Source organism: Pinus tabuliformis, chromosome 9, assembly GCF_031772625.1.
Source record: "Pinus tabuliformis cultivar Carrire ecotype Pingquan chromosome 9, CPIR1, whole genome shotgun sequence".
Taxonomy (NCBI): Eukaryota; Viridiplantae; Streptophyta; class Pinopsida; order Pinales; family Pinaceae; genus Pinus; species Pinus tabuliformis.
In genome coordinates, this window is record NC_142307.1 from 1569572445 (window position 1) to 1569587085 (window position 14641).

The 14641-nt window shown below is 36.9% G+C and overlaps 1 protein-coding gene across 2 annotated transcripts in view; it reads right to left on the minus strand.

The window, feature by feature from the left end:
• The window catches only part of LOC149154629 (exocyst complex component SEC3A-like), a 283578-nt gene that overhangs the window by 216064 nt on the left and 52873 nt on the right, over positions 1-14641 (minus strand). For both annotated transcript variants that reach the window (XM_089440389.1, XM_089440388.1), the window contains exons 14-16: positions 14374-14541; positions 14120-14270; positions 13871-13935 (exon numbers count right to left, since the gene is read on the minus strand). In XM_089440389.1, the coding sequence (XP_089296515.1) occupies positions 13871-13935; positions 14120-14270; positions 14374-14541 (384 nt within the window). The remainder of the gene's footprint in view (positions 1-13870; positions 13936-14119; positions 14271-14373; positions 14542-14641) is intronic.

Here is a 14641-nt window from a genome sequence, read left to right on the forward strand (position 1 = left end):
CAAACCTTCCCTCCACACCAAGTCAGCCTCCCAGATCTTCGACCCCTTTCCAAAAAGTTTGACTAGGCAGCAGCTTCCGGCAACAGTGAAACTTGGAAGACTTTGATCTCCCAATCTAGGGCACAAAACAGAGAGAGAGAGAGAGAGAGAGGCACCAAAATTTAAATTTTCTTCTTCTCCTTAGGCTCCACCTAAATTGCACCTCCTTTGGCTTCCCACTAATAGACTTCACACTTTTCCTAGCTACAAGAGATATCGAACTTCTTATGAGAGAGAGTGTTCCAAATGAATTCGATGTGCTTGTATTTATAGGCTCCATGAGAGGTCGAATTAGGTCCTTAGGCTAACTTGATCTCTTCTAGGCCGACTTGATGTGGAGGATACATATATCATATTTGACTCAATACTTAACACTTTTACATGTTTCAAAAGCCCAAGAAGGGTCTCTTTAAAAGTAAAATGACTTTATTGACTTAGAATAGATCCTAGAAGTCCTCAATGGGGACTTTGACCTAAAACATGGTGACCCAAGCATGAAACCCATGCTTTAATAAGTCACAATAATAATAATAATAATAATTTTCTTTATTCTTTTGACAAGTACATTACAAGATGACTCAAATACATTAAATGAAGACCGAACCTAGTTACATTTTCCAACACTCCCTCTTAACTAGGGAGGTATTCATCATATACAAGTACAATGGAAGATCTCAAACTATATGAACAATGAAGAACTTTAGGCACCGCAATGCCATGGACTAGATTCCTGACCAAGGAAATATATCCATTTGTCTCTCAACAATTTAGGCACCACAATGCCACAAACTAGATTCCTGACCAAGGCAATCTATCCAAGTGGGAATAAGGTGGACTCAAGCTTTCAGCCCCTCTAGGTACCATCAGGCTTACTTGCTAACCACCAACCCAAAGATCCAAGTGTGTATCCAAAACAGAGCTCTATAATCAACACCACCTTTCCAACTTCGGGACCTAGACATCAACACAAAGTGTTGGCCAGATGTCTTCCCAGGCAATGCTTCACTCACAAAGCCTCAACACTCCCCTCAACACTCCTTGATCCAATAGATCAAGGATGACCAATCTCTCCCGATCAAACTAGTTGGTAACCAGCATGCTCTCAAAACCTTCTAGAGATTCACCTCTGCAAACACAACCCCAATCAATAATATACCTTCACATGTACATAATCAAATACAAACCTCCGGTGTCTTCCAAACAACTTGATGTTGCTTCTCAACTTTTCATAGTAGGACTATTAACTGAATCTTTGACAAAAGATTCCTCAATCATACACTTTCCTTTCCTACTTCTCATGCAACAACATATCCTCTGAAATTCATTCTTCAATCAAAACCAAGCTATGCCCTCCCTCTCAACCAAGGAGCATCTCTTTATCCAGACTCCCTCTTAATCTTAGGGAGATCTCTTCTATTCAGGCTTCCTTAGGGAGATCAGCTTCTTCTTTTTGTCATCGGAGAATCCAAAGTTACTTGGGAGCAGGAGCGACATTTTTAGAAGCTCCCGGTTTGGGAGCGATTCGAGGAGCAATTTTTTGTATTATATATATACATATATATATATATATATATATATATATATATATATATATATATATTGATGCATATATGTCAACAAAAGCATGTAGAATAATGAATTAGATGTAAAAAGCATAAAAAACATAGATTGGACCATATAACAACAATCATCTAGAAGTTATAATCTTCATCAACCACATCCACAAGTTAGTAACATACAACATATTGAGTCTCATGATTCATCAATCTTAAAGTTTCAAGCTTTCAAAATTTAATATATAACAATTATCATAATTGATCACCAAAGTTGTACTTGTAAACTATGTGTAACCATTACAACAAAGAATATCTAACAGGAAATTAAATGAAATGAAACAACTTTCAACTTTCATGAAGCATCATATTCATAATTCATTACCAATGAGTTATAATTGCCAACTTCAAACTTCAAACTTAAATTGTCATATATTTTTTACAAAAAATATCATAATAAATATGAAAAAGTCAATAGTTATTAAAACTACTAGAAACTAGAAAAGACAAGTAAATCTATTATCTACAGCTTCCTCTTGCCACGAGAAATGTCTAATTTCTGAGCAGGTCGTGGTGGTCTTCTAGGAATCTCCTCCCACACAGTTGCACGGCCAGAACCAGAAGGCACATGCCCTCCACGTGAGGATGTAGATGGAGGCGGCGGAAGCAAAGGAACAATACTTGGAACTCGAAAATTGGCACTGCTACCGGATGGAGGGGGTGGCATGGTCGTTGTTGCTTCATCATCATCTCTCATAAGTCCTGCTTCCAATTCTTCAAGATGTATAGTGTCATCCTCCAAATTATCGTCCTCTAGGTGGTTGTCCCAAATTTTATATGTTGGATCCTCATAAGCCCGATCACAATAATGACTCAACAACATCAAGTTGTAGTGCACATAAACCAAGCTTTTTGCCCAGTTTTCATTGAGTTTGTTTCTTCTCACATTATGTATGAAGTTGTAGGTGCTCCAACACCTCTCTACAGAAGAAGTATTTACAACCTGTGAGAGAACTTTTTTGCCAATTTTGGCAAAATTCCCATGCCTCCATATGCTTCCCACCATGTGACAGCATCAAATTTGTCTCTATCTTCCATTGCATGCAAAGAACCAAACAAACCTGTGCAACTGAAGTATCTGCCTAATTCAAGACGCAGATTCGCACACTCCTTGTCAGGTACCAACTTGTCTAATGCTTTCATATATCCTTTAGATACCTCTGGATTTGTATGGGGTTTGATCCTAACCCCACCCCCAGGTGCAAGTTGGCCCAACCAAGATGGAGAGTAGTATTTTGGCCTTAAGATATACGCCAAGGCATGTAGTGGAACATTAAGTTTATTCCACTGTGTACACACACAATTGTGAATCAGTGTATACAAGTTGGGATCATCTTCATAAACAATATCTTTTATTTGCCCTAACATGGTATCCATCTGCTCATACACCTCCCCAATCACTAGTTTATCTGTATCTGCAAAATGAATCATGCTATAAATGGGTTCGGTGAATTGCAATACTTGCCTCACACGTGCCCAAAATAGACCATCAAGGGCGGTCTCCTCCACCTATTCAAAACCTTTCTTGTCAGCTGCATTTGTAGCCCTTACTTTAATACCTACCAGTGTGGACTTGATACCATGCTAGACAATGACTCTCTTACCTTCAAAAGGCACCTGAAGGTGAGGTAATAGCTAGCAAATCTAGCCTTCACAATCTTCAACAACTCCAATCTTGAGTCACTGTGGAAAAACCCATGGGTATTGCTATGATTTGTAATAAATTTTATCATTTGTTTGCTTCTCTTGTACAAATCAATAATCCATTTGTATTGTTGGTTTTTGTGCTTAATAATATCATGCATCAAAAGGTTCATTGTGTGAACCAAACACCCAGACCAAAATATGTTGGGGTATTTATCTTCAATAATTGGTCTCGTTGCCTTACAATTAAGAGCATTACCAATGATGACTTCGATGACATTGTATGGCCCAATATGTTCAAATGTTTCAAGTAATGGTTCTGCAATGTTGATGTTGGTCTTGAACTTCTCTGAGTAATCATATGTTGAAAGAAAGATGGCACCACTAACAGACACAGCAAGAACACTTATCAATGGCTTACCTTTTACATTGGTCCATCCATCAGATACAATGGATACCCCATGCTCAGTCCAAGAATTTGTCATTCTACTCGAAGAATGTGATATTTTTGCTTTTTCATGATCAAGTCCAACGGTTCTAGCCTTGTCATACCCAAGGCTATTGTATCCTTTCGGTGCATCATTTATGGCAGAAACCATTTCATGCCAATAAGGTGAGCTAAGGACATTGAACGGTATCCCACATGCATAGAGAAACCAGTAAATTTTTGAATCCACATCATTCCTAAGTTGCACAAAACAGGGAAACAGGTACGAGTTTCCGAAACGGGCACAGGTACGAAATGTGACCCCCACAAATTTTGGAAATGGGGAAACGCAATATATATATATATATATATTAGGACATTTAAGAAATATGTGCAATCATAAAGCATATATGATCCATTCTAATTTATTACATTATGATTAAATTGTCAATTGTCAATGCATAAACTATAAGTCTCTAAATTTACATCACATTTACTCATGAATGATCACATAATGAAAATAGCAATATCCAAAATCAGCCACGAGAAATTTCTAATTTCTTGTCTCGTGCTTGATTGGGAGTCTCCTTTTACATAGTCGAACGACCTTAGTGTTCTTGATTAAATACAAGCTCCATACCCTACGTGCTCTTGATTATTGGGAGTCTCCCCTGCATAGAGGGCTTGGTTCTCTTGATTAAATACAAGTTCCATACCCTAGTACATGACAAAATCCAATGGAAACATTGCAATCCCCCCAATCCTGAAATCCTGAAAAACAAATAAGTCTACTGGATTTTGAGTGAGATCTAAAATTCTACTTTCTCCATATGAAATCCAATGAGGGCGAAACCACTCTCAAACATCCTAAGTCATTTCATAGTAATGTTAAAAATTTAAGTAAAAGTGACATTCTCCTTTATTTTTCATTTTCATCCTTAAGGAGTATGTCACTTTTACTTTAAGAATTTAACATTACCATGAATTGCATATCAACACTAGGGCCATAGGCTTGAACATTAGGTTGCCCCACTCAAAAAAATCCTCATTTTTACAACTTGAAAGGCATCTAGAAGCATCCAGAAGATATTTTAGTCGCCCAATAAAAAAATTAGAAGCGAAAAATTAAAAAAAATACAAGAAAAAGTCAAGTTAGAAGAGGAAACTCCACCGTACGGCCTGGAAACGCATTTCCAGCCATACTGGCCACGTTTCCTCCTTGACAAATGGGCCAGTACGGCTGGAAACGCGTTTCTAGTCCGTACGGTACAAGTTTCCTCGTTTCCGTTTCGTTTCTGGCCGGAAACGGACCCTTCTCCAACGTTTCCTGCAACTTAGCATCATTCCTACACCCTTCGTCAAGGAAATCTGATAATGTTCTACGCCTTAAAAAGATGTTTGTTCCTATACCTCCATATCCACTACCATGGGAGGATGTTGAAGGAGTTCCTTGTGCATGTTGATGTCATTGTGAGCTATGTTCAAAGAAACCCTTTGATTTTTTAGATTTGTATTGGGCTTCCTCCTCTTCCCTTATGTATTTGGCCCTATATGTTGCTAACACACTTACACAAGTTTTGATTCCTATTGGTTTATCTTCATCCCACGGCCTTTTCCCACAAAGGTACCTTCTGGCACGGGTGTATGAACCTGTCTAAGTTTTGTTGCAATGGGGGCATGTAAATTTAGTGGTTCCGCCCCTTTCCTTCCTTCAGGCCTAGAAACATATTTCCACAATGGGGTTTGGTCTTGTTTAGTTTTTGGGGCCTCATCATGTCCACTCTCTTCCTCTTCACCAAGGTACTCCTCTCCAAGGTTTTCATCAAATCCACTATAACCCACTTCTTCACCCTCTTCTTCATCATGATCAACTCTCCTCCTCCTACTCTCCAACACCATAATAACCAAAAAAGGAACCAAGAAGAAGAAAATGCCAAGCCATATAGCCATGATGTTTAAAGTTTTGAGTCTGCAAAAAAATGGCAAAATGAGAATGGGAATGGGAAATAGAGAATTTTTTTTTATTTAGCAATGAACATATAAAAAAAATGCTAGATTAGAGTGTAGGTCCTCTCCCCTACTTAAAAATCGCTCCCAAAGCGGTCAAGGAACGACCGCTCCCCTAATTGCTCCCTAAAAACCAGGGAGCGTTTTTTTAAGGGAGTGTGCTCCCAACATCGCTCCCCCTTCGAGAGCGATTTCGGGAGCACGAATTGGGAGAGGATTCGGGGGGGGCTCCCCTGCAACCCTGGGAGAATCTTTCGTGGCTTCCAACCATATTATCAAAGTTATCATCATCCTTATCATGCTTATCACATCAACGAGCATCTTCATCATATTGAAGATTGTGTACCTGCACAACTTAGACAGCAGGTACAACCAAAACTATAGAAGCATGAAGTTAGCCATATCAGAATCAAGGAAGCATTTCAACCTTAAATATATCAGATACCAAAACAACAGATAAATACTCTTCAACATCTTGCTAGGGACTTTGTCATAAACCCTAGATTGTTTCATAACAACTTTCATTCCATCTAGGGTTTCAATGTTTCTTTCAAAGGTGTAACATACCCTACTACAACATATACAAAACCCTAGAAACAATTCAAACAAATATAGATCTACAAGGCATCTAACAACTTTCAAAATTCATATGTTACTCTTTCCACTAGGGTTTCATACAAATCCTAGATTTAATATAAAAGAATCAATCAAAGTCAATCGCAGCTTGGTCATTAACATGACTAGCTTCCACTAGGGTTAGTTGCAAACCCTAGATTTTCAAACAACCATCAACCTCAACCAAAACTCAAATTTCAACAATCTTACACAAAAGTCAAATCATCATATTGTCATTAGAGATTTTACTTCTACTAAGGTTCAACTCCATAACCCTAGAATTTCATTTTCACAATCTCAACAATCATTATATAAACAGATCTCAAATTGTTATATCACACATACTAGAGAATTTAATTCGTACTAGGGTTTAGTTGCAAAACACTCGATTCCAAATATCATCATCCTAGAATCTTAAACAAGGACCATCAATAACTAGGTCAACACTCATATCTAGGAATTCATAAGCATAACATATGTCCGACAACATTAATACATTAAATATACACTGACCTAGACCAAGCTAGTGTTTTGACCAAAAGGACATCTCTATAAATACCTAGTGTTTCATCATCATGCAAAGGTATTTCATATCATGTGTTAGTCAAACCCAACTTCACAAAATATCAATAAGAGTTATACAACAGGTTTGATCAGATAAACACACACATACCAAGGAAATCATTTCTAAGACATTATAAGGGTCGTATTTACACATTCCACTAAACCCTAATGAGTTAGAGTTTCAATATAGGAACATAGCCAACCCAAAAATTACCAATACTTCAAAAGTTCGAGATTTTAGACCTTATCATCCAACCCTAAGTTAGGTTTTCTTGATCATACCAAAATTCCAAACATTGCATGATCAATGAAACTTCAAATAGCATTTCACAATATCCCTAAGCAGTTTGGGGTTTCAAACATTCACATTAGCATACACTAAGGTTAGGGTTTTCCGGAGAACCTGTCTAGGGTTCTATAAAATCAATTAAGAACAGGAGTAGGGTAGATTTATCAAGTGATGAATCACCCAAAATAAGAATCAATGTTATTCACTATAGCTAGACACAACAATGTTAGTAATAGATTTTCAAATGAATAAACATTTATTATAAAGAAATCAATGTTTTCAAGCATACCTTTGTTCCTCGACAAACCTTGTCTTGAGAGGTCCTCTTTCATACTCCTTGAGAATATATCAGATGTTCTCCTAATCAAGACAATAGAGGGAGAATGATGATTAGCATTTAATATAATCAAAACTAAATGAGTTCATGAAACCAACAACTGAAAGGAAATGAAATACTTATCTTTGGGAATTGTTGGGGGCTCCCTCCAAAGCTTTTAAGGGATACCTACAAACTTATAAAAACAATAAAAATGTCTTTTCCAAAATATGTTAAAAACTTATAAATTCTAAAACATATAAAACAAGGTATCTAAAGCTACAAGCAAAGGACTTAGTAGTGTAAGTCCCTAATGTCAGATTCGTCGGGCTTAGACTTTCTTTGGGTCTCCTTCTTCAGCAAAGTTGGATTGACCTCTCTCTCTTCTTGTTTCTTGGATTGTTGGGACAGTCACTCCTATATTGACCTTTCTTATGACATTGATAGCATCCAACGTTAGACATGTCAACTTTCTTCCTTGGCCCTTTTGATTTCTTTCCTTTATGTTGAGCAATGTAGGCATTTGATACTCCTTCAGGATTGGCAGCTAATGAGATCCTTAATTCTTCCTGACTGCAGGCAGTCCATAGTTCTTCAAAGTGGGAGCTACCTTCCAACTATTAAGTCTTGCAGCAAATGCACCCCAAGTAGGTGGCAATCCTAACAGGGCAGTGATCACAAGTTCTTTGTCTGGAATAATTTCATCAATGGCCAAAAGATCATCCCTAATTCTTGCTATCTTTACAAAGGAGGAGGCCATTGTGCTTCTTTAGTCATCTTTGTGGTCCTTAGCTCATTCTTCAAACTTGCTACTTGACCAATGTTCTTAATAATGAATAATTTTGACAGGGCTTCATACATTTCCTAAGCATGATCGATGTTGGCTATGAATGGGACAAGGTTGTCCTTTATTCCCTTTACCATTAGAGTCATGGCCACCAATTTCAGTTCCCTGAATTTCACTTTGTGAGCATCACTGGAGTCATCTGTGGGCTTCTTTACCTTTCCTTTGAACAAGTTTAGTACCTTGTTCTTTTCAAGGCTGAGGTCAATCTTCTTCTTCCAATACCTGTAGTTTGAGGCTCCTTCAAGTTTGTTTTCTCCCTTGATTGTGTTAGATATCCTCCTTGAATATAGTAGACTCTTTCCCTTAGATAGTCCTTTTGAATGGTTCCTTGATCAAGTGCTTGAAACTGCCTTTTTCTTCTTTCTTCACCAAAAGCTCTAATACCATGTTAGAAAAATCAGAAAGGCAAAAAGATTTTCTTATTCTTGATAATTACTTGTGACGTTTCTTTTTATTATAATTCTTTATATCTTCTTTCTTTTAGTTCATCAAGCAATTACCAAAGCAGCAGCACATGAAACAATAGACACCAGATGTAGGCACTATCCCAAGGCAAAACCCCCCTCGAGGGGAAAACCCAATCAGGAAATTCTTCCTTTCAATAGTATTCTTTGAGACTATTCACCCTAGACCAAGACCAGGCCTTCCCTCCACACCAAGTCAACCTCCCAGATCTTCGACCCCTTTCCAGCAACTTCGACTAGGCAGCAACTTTTGGCAAAAGTGAAACTTGGAAGACCTCAATCTTCCAATCTAGGTCACGAAACAAAGACAGAGAGAGGCACCAAAATTTTGATTTTCTTCTTCTCCTTAGGCTCCACCTAACTCGCACTTCCTTTGGCTTGCTGGCAACAAACTTTACACTTTTCCCCGCTACAAGAGATATCGAACTTCTTGTGAGAGAGTGTGTTCCAAATGAATTGGATGTGCTTGTATTTATAGGCTCCATGTGACGTCGAATTAGGGTCCTTAGGCCGACCTGATCTCTTCTAATTCAACTTGATGTGGAGGATACATAAATCATATTTGACTCAATACTTAACCTTTTTACATGATTCAAAAGCCCAAGAAGGGTCTCTTTAAAAGTACAATGACTCTATTGACTGAGAATAAATTTTAGAATTCCTCAATGGGGCCTTTGACTTAAAACATGGTGTCCAAAGCATCAAAACCCGTGCTTTAATAAGTCACAATAATAATTATTATTATTATTATTTTTATTCTTTTGATAAGTACATTACAAGATGACTCAAATACATTATATGAAGACCGAAACTAGTTACATTTTCCAACAATAGGCACATGATTGCTTGAACTCTATGAGGTACTGGTATATTCTTTCGACCTCATTTTGTAAAAGTGGCCCCCTGATATCTTCAAATATAGGGCCTTTAAAGCCCAGACCACATGAAGTTGTAGTATCGATCATAGGCTGATAATATGCAAAATTAATGCCAATGAAAGGTTTGTCTACATCATGCCTCCATTCAAAAATGCATTTCCATGCAACCTCTTTCTCTATCTTCTTCCATTTAACATTTATGGCACATTGAGCACCAAAGGTGATGCGGGTTACAAAGAAAGAGTCAATCCCTTTATGTGACCTCTTCAAATTGGATGAACTAGGATCGAAAGCATGTCCATCTCCAATTCTAACAGGAAAACTAGAGGATTCGTCAAAATTAGGCATATTCCCTTCAAGCTCAGTGTCACTAAAAAGAACATCATCCTTTTCGCTTTTGCCTATGTCATTTTTAACTTTCTTTGTATTGCACTTCTCTTTAAGGTAGGCTTCAATCAAAGATAGCATTTGCTATTTTAGCTCATCAGAGACTTTTTTACAAGGTTCAACTTGGCCTAGCAAAAGAGCTAAGTGTTGTTTAATCCTATGGATCCCCTCATCTTTAATTTTCTTCCCACAACAGTTGCATACTTTTACCCCATCTTCATCAAAATGGAAATGAACCCATGCTGGATCATTCTTGCTTTTAGGGGCCATGCCAACTTTTACAGCAAGAAATAAAAATTTGCATACAAAATGCTAGTATTTCTTGATTTCGACGAAAAATACTGAAATTTTTTAGAGAAAAATAGAAGAATAATAGATGCCCTGGCATACCTTGAGAAGCCTTCCAAATGTTTGAGAAGAATAACAGCTCCAAACTGCAGAAAAAAATAAAAAACAAACAAACAACTCTGTAACAGCCCTCGAGAATCTAAAAATGGTTTTTTAATCACCTCCAAAAATAGCCCAAGATAGATAAAAGAAAAATACGCTTGAAGCAGTGTTGGGTAATTTAATTGTTGGTTAAAATTACTTGCATTAAATTATTGTTGGTTAAATTACTTGCATTAAATTATCAATCCAAGGTTTGTGAACTTGTGAAGTATACTTGCACTATATATGCTAGGTTATCAAATTTCAATTGGAAAGAAAACTAGTCTAATTACAAAGCAAAAATAAAACCTATTTATGAAGAGATCTTAGTGAGCACACACACATGTTCTTTCTCAAAGACTGTCTCTAAGAAAACATCAAATGCAAGACTGAAATGTAAAGGAATTCAAAACAAACTATGCTAATGTGAAAGCTTCAAAACATTATTCTATTGAACTATTCTATTGGACAAGAAATGAAATCTATTCTATTGAGTCTTTGAAAGATAAATTTACTCTATTGTACTTGGAAAGGAAACCTAAGCTATTGGACTTGGAAAAGAAATCTATTCTATGAAACGTTGAAACAAGTCTATTCTATGAATCTACTCTAGTGAATTCAAAGACAATTTCTAATCTAAATTATTGATGCAAATTTGATCTATGAGACTTGAGAAAATAAATCTATACTATAACCAGGAAAGCAACGAGGTTATGCTACAATTAAAGAGCAAATGACAAGAATCGAAATGTAAGAAGCCTAAGAGATTACTAGTGCATGCATATTGAACCAAAACTGATCATAATTGAATAAACATAAACATGAGACTAAGCTAAAAAGACAATCAAAGTAATTTTTTTGGTTGTTTTTGGTCTTTCATCAAGCGCTTGACCAGTAGAGAAGCAAAGGTAAATGAGTAAAATTCCAATTTAGGAACAGAGCATTAAAATGAAATAGAGCATTTAAAAGACAGAACTTAATCTAAACGCAGAGCGTAAAGAAATTAAATAAAAGAAATGAAAGACATCTATATTATTCTCACACGTCTTCAAGGGGGCCTCCTAATGAGTGCGAGGTGTTGAAAACTCATATCACAAGACTAGACTGACCAAGAACAATCACGAAAATGTCATGAACAGAACTTATATTACTCGCAGCATATAAACAGAGACTTCACAAGAAATTTCAATGACAATAACAATAATTTTGAACTTAACTACCTGTCTTCACTTACAAGTGAAGCGTTTTTATGATGTTTACAAAGTTAAACAACTTGAGGAATTACTGCCTAGAAACTAGAACTGAAATCGATATCTAAATCTTTGAATCAAAATAGGAGTTTTGCTTCTCATGATTCACTACTGAAGGAGCGAATCATGAGAAGACATTTCTTGACACATCATCAACTTCAACGTCGTCTTCAGATCTCGCTCTCTTGCTATTTATCCTCGCACTCTTGATTTTAGAACCAACCACTTGATACTTTGCGCAAAATAGGTATGTCATAGCCATGTTGACCACATGTTTGACCAATGAGATATGCTTATCCTGTGAACTTCCATCCGTAACCAATAGGTGGATCTCTGTATTGATGACATTTGGCAACTACTCATGTGCTTTGGCTAATCTCTAGCACATGCGAACCTATAGAATTTTGGATTCAGCTGCAGAAATTTAGGTTAGCTGCAGAAAGTGCACATTTTGGTAGCTATAATCTAGTTAAACCATTTTGATAAAGAAAAACATAGATTGTATGACCTAGGTACTCTTAATCCACGGAGAGATGAAATAGGGTGGAAATATGTAACAAAATGAGTGGAAAAAGGGAAGATAAACTTGTCAAAAAGACAACAAATTGGAGGTTCAACAAGACGCTTCAACTCTCCCTAAAAAACTTAGTGCAAAAGCTCTTTAACTCAGCCCTTCAACAACCTTTCAAAATCTACCCAAAAACTCCCTCAAAACAACCCTACAAATATCTATCTAAACCCATTCAAGAAACTCAACTCAAGAATTTCAAGAAGGTCAAAAGAATAGTGTGAGTGAAATAGGGGGGATGTCTTTAAATAGCTTTTCGGGGGGGCAAAGATTGTTTTGGAGGTGGGCCATCCCACAAGAAGTAATTAAATTTTTTTTAAATTGACTTTTTGAGGTCCAATTCACATTCTACAGCATCGTATGGACCCCACTCTAATAACACTACCTCGAACTACTCCACTGTGTGCGGATCTATGGCTCCATGTGGCTAACCCTTCCACCTCAAGAAGTATTGTCCATCTCTATGGCTCCATCATAAACCGGCTAACCCTACACGCATTTCACCCATCCACAACTTCAACGCAAGCGTCAAAACCCATGTTGTGCCTCAACCCACCCATGGACCAATGAAAACCCACGGACTAGAAATAAAAATTAATTGTTTTTTAAGTGTTTTCCATCTCCGTTTTGAGAAGATTTCATTAGCATTTGATGTTTTACATTTGATACCAATGTTCAATATGTCAAAATAATATCCTTCACAAATAAGCAATTCATAGACTACATGTCATCACTTAATCTAAAGTCCACCCTCAAGGTGACAGCTAATTCCTCACAAATAGAAATCTATTGCAAATGTTATTCAGAACAAGTGAGCAAATCTACCTCTCAAAGAAAAGAGACAAATAAGATAAATATCAAAAATACCCCCCTACCACAAACATTTTTCACGAAAGCTTGGGAAAACAACTCCATGTCACACAAAATAATGGGAAGAAAGGCAATAATCAGAAACTTGCCAAAAATCCATCATAATAGATTCCCCTCTGTATGTTTTCATCAAGAACCCAAATAACACTTTGCATACTGCTTCTCTCCCTTGAAGAAAAAATGTAATTAAAATCTTCTACCAAAGCCACTCAGCCAAATTGAGCCTATCAGATTAACAATAGACCTACGATTAATAATGCACACTCCAAAAAAGAACACCAGAAACCAGGATAAGAGGCCTATTTACTGCCCTTAAATTGGCTGAACAGACACAGCCCTTGAATACATTGGGGGGCATACTTAAGCACAGACCTAACAGATGCCCTAAAGGCAAGACACAAATGATAACTATCATAATTACTCTTGTTCAACCAACTCTTCTTCATGATCCACAACTTGATGTTATTTTATCTATGCTAAAGATTTCTCTTCCTTATTAAAACAACTGAAATGAATCAAGACGGCCATAACATGATCCATATTTAAGTTGTCCTCTACAGACTTTGTACCATGCAGATTTAGTGAATAATACTATTGTCAGGAATTGATGTATCAGAACTTAGAAGCAAGCAAGGAAAACATAGTCAGGGATGCTAAATTTACTTGAATTCCATCAAGTAATTCTTCAAGAGCTTCATTTAGAGCCTCCAACTCCACAGAATTTTGGCCTGCAAAATTGGCAATTTAGAGTATACAAAGGAAGAAACGGGATTGCACAATCATACTATCTCACTATCAAATTACACTTCCATATGTAAAATGAAACCATAAGAGACTCAACAAGAGATCAAAACTAAATTCATGAAGAAAAATGTCATTAAATCATTTTAAGATACAGATTATGAAGTATACTAGGCTTAATGTCATTTCCCTCAAGATCCATAAGACTCAAATCATCTTCACTATCATCACTGTTGGCTCCATCCTTAGCAGCACTTGAAGGACCTCCCGGGGGAACAAGCGGGAGTACTTCAAAACACATGAATGATGCAAAAAATGAACTCTGCAACAGTTAGAACAGACAATGAACTTACAAACCCATTCAAATTAACTCCGCTAATATACAAATGAAAAGGAATTGCAACAATTTCATTCACATGGCGCACCTCATCTACAAGCAACGGAATGAAAATAGTGAGCATTTTTGCATATGCTTCAGAGACAGTTGAAGTATCCGCGCTGCTGGCACTGGAACCAGTAGATCCTTCAAGCCAGGCTGTCTGATTTCTTGATGCTTTAGTACTAGCACGAAGCTCATTTGCAAACTCACGGGCCTGTAGAATATGCACTCCACTGTTATGAAAAGTGTATATTAAATACAATTTTGTTTCCTTAGTCACACCTTCATTATCCTAAGGTGTAAAAATATTAACA